This window comes from Pinus tabuliformis, chromosome 6, assembly GCF_031772625.1.
Source record: "Pinus tabuliformis cultivar Carrire ecotype Pingquan chromosome 6, CPIR1, whole genome shotgun sequence".
Lineage (NCBI taxonomy): Eukaryota > Viridiplantae > Streptophyta > Pinopsida > Pinales > Pinaceae > Pinus > Pinus tabuliformis.
The window spans coordinates 724,512,802-724,516,936 of record NC_142292.1 but is presented as its reverse complement, the minus strand read 5'-3'; the positions used below and the strand labels follow the sequence as shown (position 1 = coordinate 724,516,936).

The following is a 4,135-nucleotide window of genomic DNA, read 5'->3' as shown; positions in this document are numbered from 1 at the left end:
GCACAAAGAGAGCAACAAAAGGCTGATGGTAAGGCAAGCAAAGAGATCTCTAGGCCATCTCACAATGTGACTGAAAATGATGATTCAAATGAAGAAGAATTACCATTTGATGATGAAGATGAAACTGGTGATGAGTATGTGTCAGTGTCATCTAGAGCATCAAAAATCACTACCAATCAAACACGCAAGAAGCCTAAACTTGGTGGCCTTTATGACATGTTTGATGTGAAAGGTAGGGATGGTGTTGATCTTGCAATAGCAAGATTTTTTCTTGCATGTGGCATTCCCTTTAATGCAGCTCGTTCCCCCTATTTTGAGCAAATGGTTCGTGCTATCAATGATGGACCTCAAGGGTATAAAGCTCCTGGTTATGAAAAGCTTCGAACTGTATTGGTGGACAAGGAGAAAGCCCGTCTTGAGAAGGCAATGGCACCCTTGAAGGCATCTTGGAGTGTAGATGGATGCTCCATTGTCATGGATGGATGGACTGATTGTAGGAATCATCCATTAATAAACATCATTGTCTCTTCCATGTCTGGGCCTTATTTTCTCAGGGCCATTGATTGTTCTGGTCAAGAAAAGAACACTATGTTCTTAAAAGACCAATTATGTGATGCCATTGCAGAGGTGGGGCCATCCAATGTTGTTCAAGTTATTACTGATGCAGCTCCAGTGTGCAAAGCAGCAGGAGCAATGGTTCAGAAGGAGTACAAGTAAGTGACAAGTTTCAACTTTCAAGTTTGACTTATCTTATATTTAAATTACATAAATGATAAATTACATTTTTAAATTTTTTAACTTTAGTCCTTGATTTATTAATATTTTAATTTTGTCCTTGATGTACCCAGGCATATTTTTTGGACACCATGTGCTGTGCATGCTATGAATAATGCATTGAAGGACATTGGCAAAATTGAATGGATTCAAGCATTAATTGAAAATGGCCGCAAAATTCAAATGTTTATATGCAACCATCATCAGTCACAAGCCATTTACCGCAAGCATGCAAAAATGGAGCTTCTTAAACCAGCAGATACCAGATTCGCAACTTACTACATTTTACTTAGGCGGCTTGTGGAGATGAAGGAGGCTTTATCTGCCACAGTCGTTAGTGACATGTGGGAACAGTGGAGGTTATCTACCTCAGATGCAGCTTTGGAGGTGAAGAGGTTGATTTTGAATGATAATTTTTGGGTTGATGCCAAATTTGTTGTGGAAATTATAGAACCAATTTGTGATATGATCCGCTATGCAGACACAGATGGTCCATGTTTAGGTGAGATTTATGAGAACATGGACTCCATGTGTGAGCGGATCCAAACCGTCACAGATAGGAAGGATCCTACTTTATGGCCACAACTGAAAGAGTTTATACATGGGCGTTGGAATAAACTGAACACCCCTCTTCATATGGCAGCTTATGCAGTTAATCCAAAATGGTATGATCCCACAACAGGAAGGAGGCCTCCATCCCAAGATAGAGAGGTGTTCAAAGGATTCTTGAACGCTGTCAAGAAAATTTATGGTAATACAGAAGAAGCCTCTGACATACGATCTCAGTTTGCCCAATTTTCACGTGGCCGAGGTGTCTTTGGTTCACATGCATCTTTGGCAGATAGACGCAAGAAGAAGGATCCAATTGATTGGTGGTGGCTTCATGGTGTTGATGCTCCTGAGTTGCAGCAATTTGCCATACGGTTACTTGGACAGGTAGCTAGTTTGGATTTCCTCATCTTACTCAAAATTTGAAAAATTCTCAATTAAATATAGGAAATTAATTTTAATTTTTAAATTTTAAATTTTCATTTTAGTCTTAGTTTTTATTTTTAAAATTATATTATTATAACTAATTTAATGGGCTCCCCCTAATATTTCAGGTAGCTAGTTCTTCATCTTGTGAGAGGAATTGGAGCACGTATGCCTTTATTCATTCAGTAAAGAGAAATAGGTTGGGCTCAAAGAAGGCAGAAAACTTAGTGTACATTCATAGCACACTTCGTCTCATATCTCGAAAAGACCCTGGGTATAAGGAGGGTCCTTTCAAGAGATGGGACCAACACACAGATGATGCTTCGTGTGTGGACGAGGAGATACAACCAGATGGCCTTATCGAGCTACCTCCAATTGCTATGGATGAGCGAGAGTCTGTTGATGAGTGTGATTCCTACCTGGAGAACATGCTAGCTGAAGATCTAAGTGATGTTGATGACATGGATGTTGAAGACATGGCTTGAGGAAGCCATTGTTCCTTAGGCTTTAGCTATTTAGTATTTTTATTTTAGTATTTTAAAATTTCCTAGTTCATGTTTGAAGATGCTTTAAGGCAAATTTTGAATGTAGTATGACAATGGACATATATCATGATTCATGTTAATATGTAAACAATGAACAGTTTTTTGGTGATAAGTTTAACTGATAAATTTTGAAATTTCAATGTCAATGTTGAATGTTCAATGATGTGCAATGTTTAAATGATTATCATTAAAGTTTTCTTGTTTAAAGTTGAAAAAATATACAAATTGTCAAATTCAAATTTCACATATATTATTAATTATAAATTATAATTTATAAATTTATAAAATATAATTATTAAAATTTAATATTATTATATTACCCGACGAACCCACGCACCCTGTTTCCAAAAATGCCGTCCCCGTCCCCATCCCCATCCCTGTCCCCGCACCCACGTTTCCTGGCAACATAGAAAAAAAAAATTGCAATTCTATTAAAATTATTCTTATAAAATGCTAAATTCAAAATATCAATTCATCTTCTTCTTATATTGAGTTAATGGAAAAAGACGAGTTCATAATAGGTTTAAACTCTAATACTTACATAAATATATAACAAAATAATTATATTTAGTTTTTGATTCTATGCCCAAATGCCCGGAAAAGGACTATGTAATTATAAAAGTCCAAATCCCTCAATATAACTATACACATGAATGCACATGCTGGACTTAGATTTTCAGAAGAGAAATTTGGTGTATAGAATATTTGAGGGAAGAGAGAGTAAGGCATATAAACTTTATAACAAAAATTAAAATATTAAATTTTGTTCACAAAATTGTAATTTATAATAGTGGCACTTAATAAAACCATACACATGCCAAAAATAAAATATAAGAGTGCATAAGGTGGATTTAAATTTTAAGAAGAGAAATTTGGTGTATAAATCTTTAGGAAAGTAAAAGTAAGACATATAAACTTTATAACAAAAATTAAAATATTAAATTTTACTAACAAAATTATAATTTATAATATTGATTTTTTTGTCATAATTATAATTAAATAAAAATGAAAAATATACTTATCCTAATATTTTTAATGGTTATATATAGATAACATTACTTTAATTTTTTTTTACAAATTTATTCTATTTATATTTATTTTTATTTTTATTTAATTTTTTAATTTACTACACTTCCTTTCTCCTTTCTCCACCTTCTTTTCAAACCCTAAGTAATTTTTAAAAGAAATATAACAAATCAACTAAAGTATATTAAAAGAGAAGATAAACTCTAAATACCTCATTTCTTCTATTTTTATTTAATAGCTTAATAAATTTTCCAAAATTTTATTTAATTTGTAGTAGAACATAAAATCTTTATTTTAAATATTGGTTTACGTTACAATGTAGACATATCATTTTCTCTTTCTTTAATCTCTTATTCAAATTATTAATTTTGATGTTGAATATAAATCAAACATTTGGTATTTCTTTTTTATTTTTATTTTTTTCGAGTTTTATTTTCCACAAACATATAATAATAAGAATAGAAATATATATATATATATATATATAAACTCTCAGTTATATGAAAGATCAAAGCGTACAACTAGCGATCCACATAGTTATGGGGCCATAAATGAATTAACATTTAATAAAATAAGTTACAAATTATTTCATAGCAAACTTGGAAAAAGAAAAAACATACATTAACAAAAATACATTAATTTTTTTTTACCTAAAAAGTATTAAAAAAGAAAACCGAGGTATGGTGATTGGAATCCATAAGTGGATGTTACAAATTATTTCATAACATACTTGGAAAAAAAAAAAATTACATTAATTTTTTTTTACCTAAAAAGCATTAAAAAAGAAAACCGAGGTGCGGTGATTGGAACCCATA

General features: G+C 31.9%; 1 protein-coding gene across 1 annotated transcript; it reads left to right on the top strand.

The window, feature by feature from the left end:
• The first annotated feature begins 321 nt into the window (after window positions 1-321).
• On the top strand, window positions 322-1,749 carry LOC149260748 (uncharacterized). Its single transcript, XM_089460954.1, has 2 exons — window positions 322-713; window positions 849-1,749. Exons 1-2 carry the CDS (start codon window positions 322-324, stop codon window positions 1,747-1,749), a joined length of 1,293 nt encoding a protein of 430 aa, XP_089317080.1.
• Window positions 1,750-4,135: the final 2,386 nt, after the last annotated feature.

Coding starts and splice junctions, on each gene's coding strand:
- LOC149260748 (XM_089460954.1), top strand. CDS start 322: ATGGTTCGTGCTATCAATGATGGACCTCAAGGGTATAAAGCTCCTGGT. Junction 714..848: donor ATGGTTCAGAAGGAGTACAA/GTAAGTGACAAG, acceptor TGATGTACCCAG/GCATATTTTTTGGACACCAT.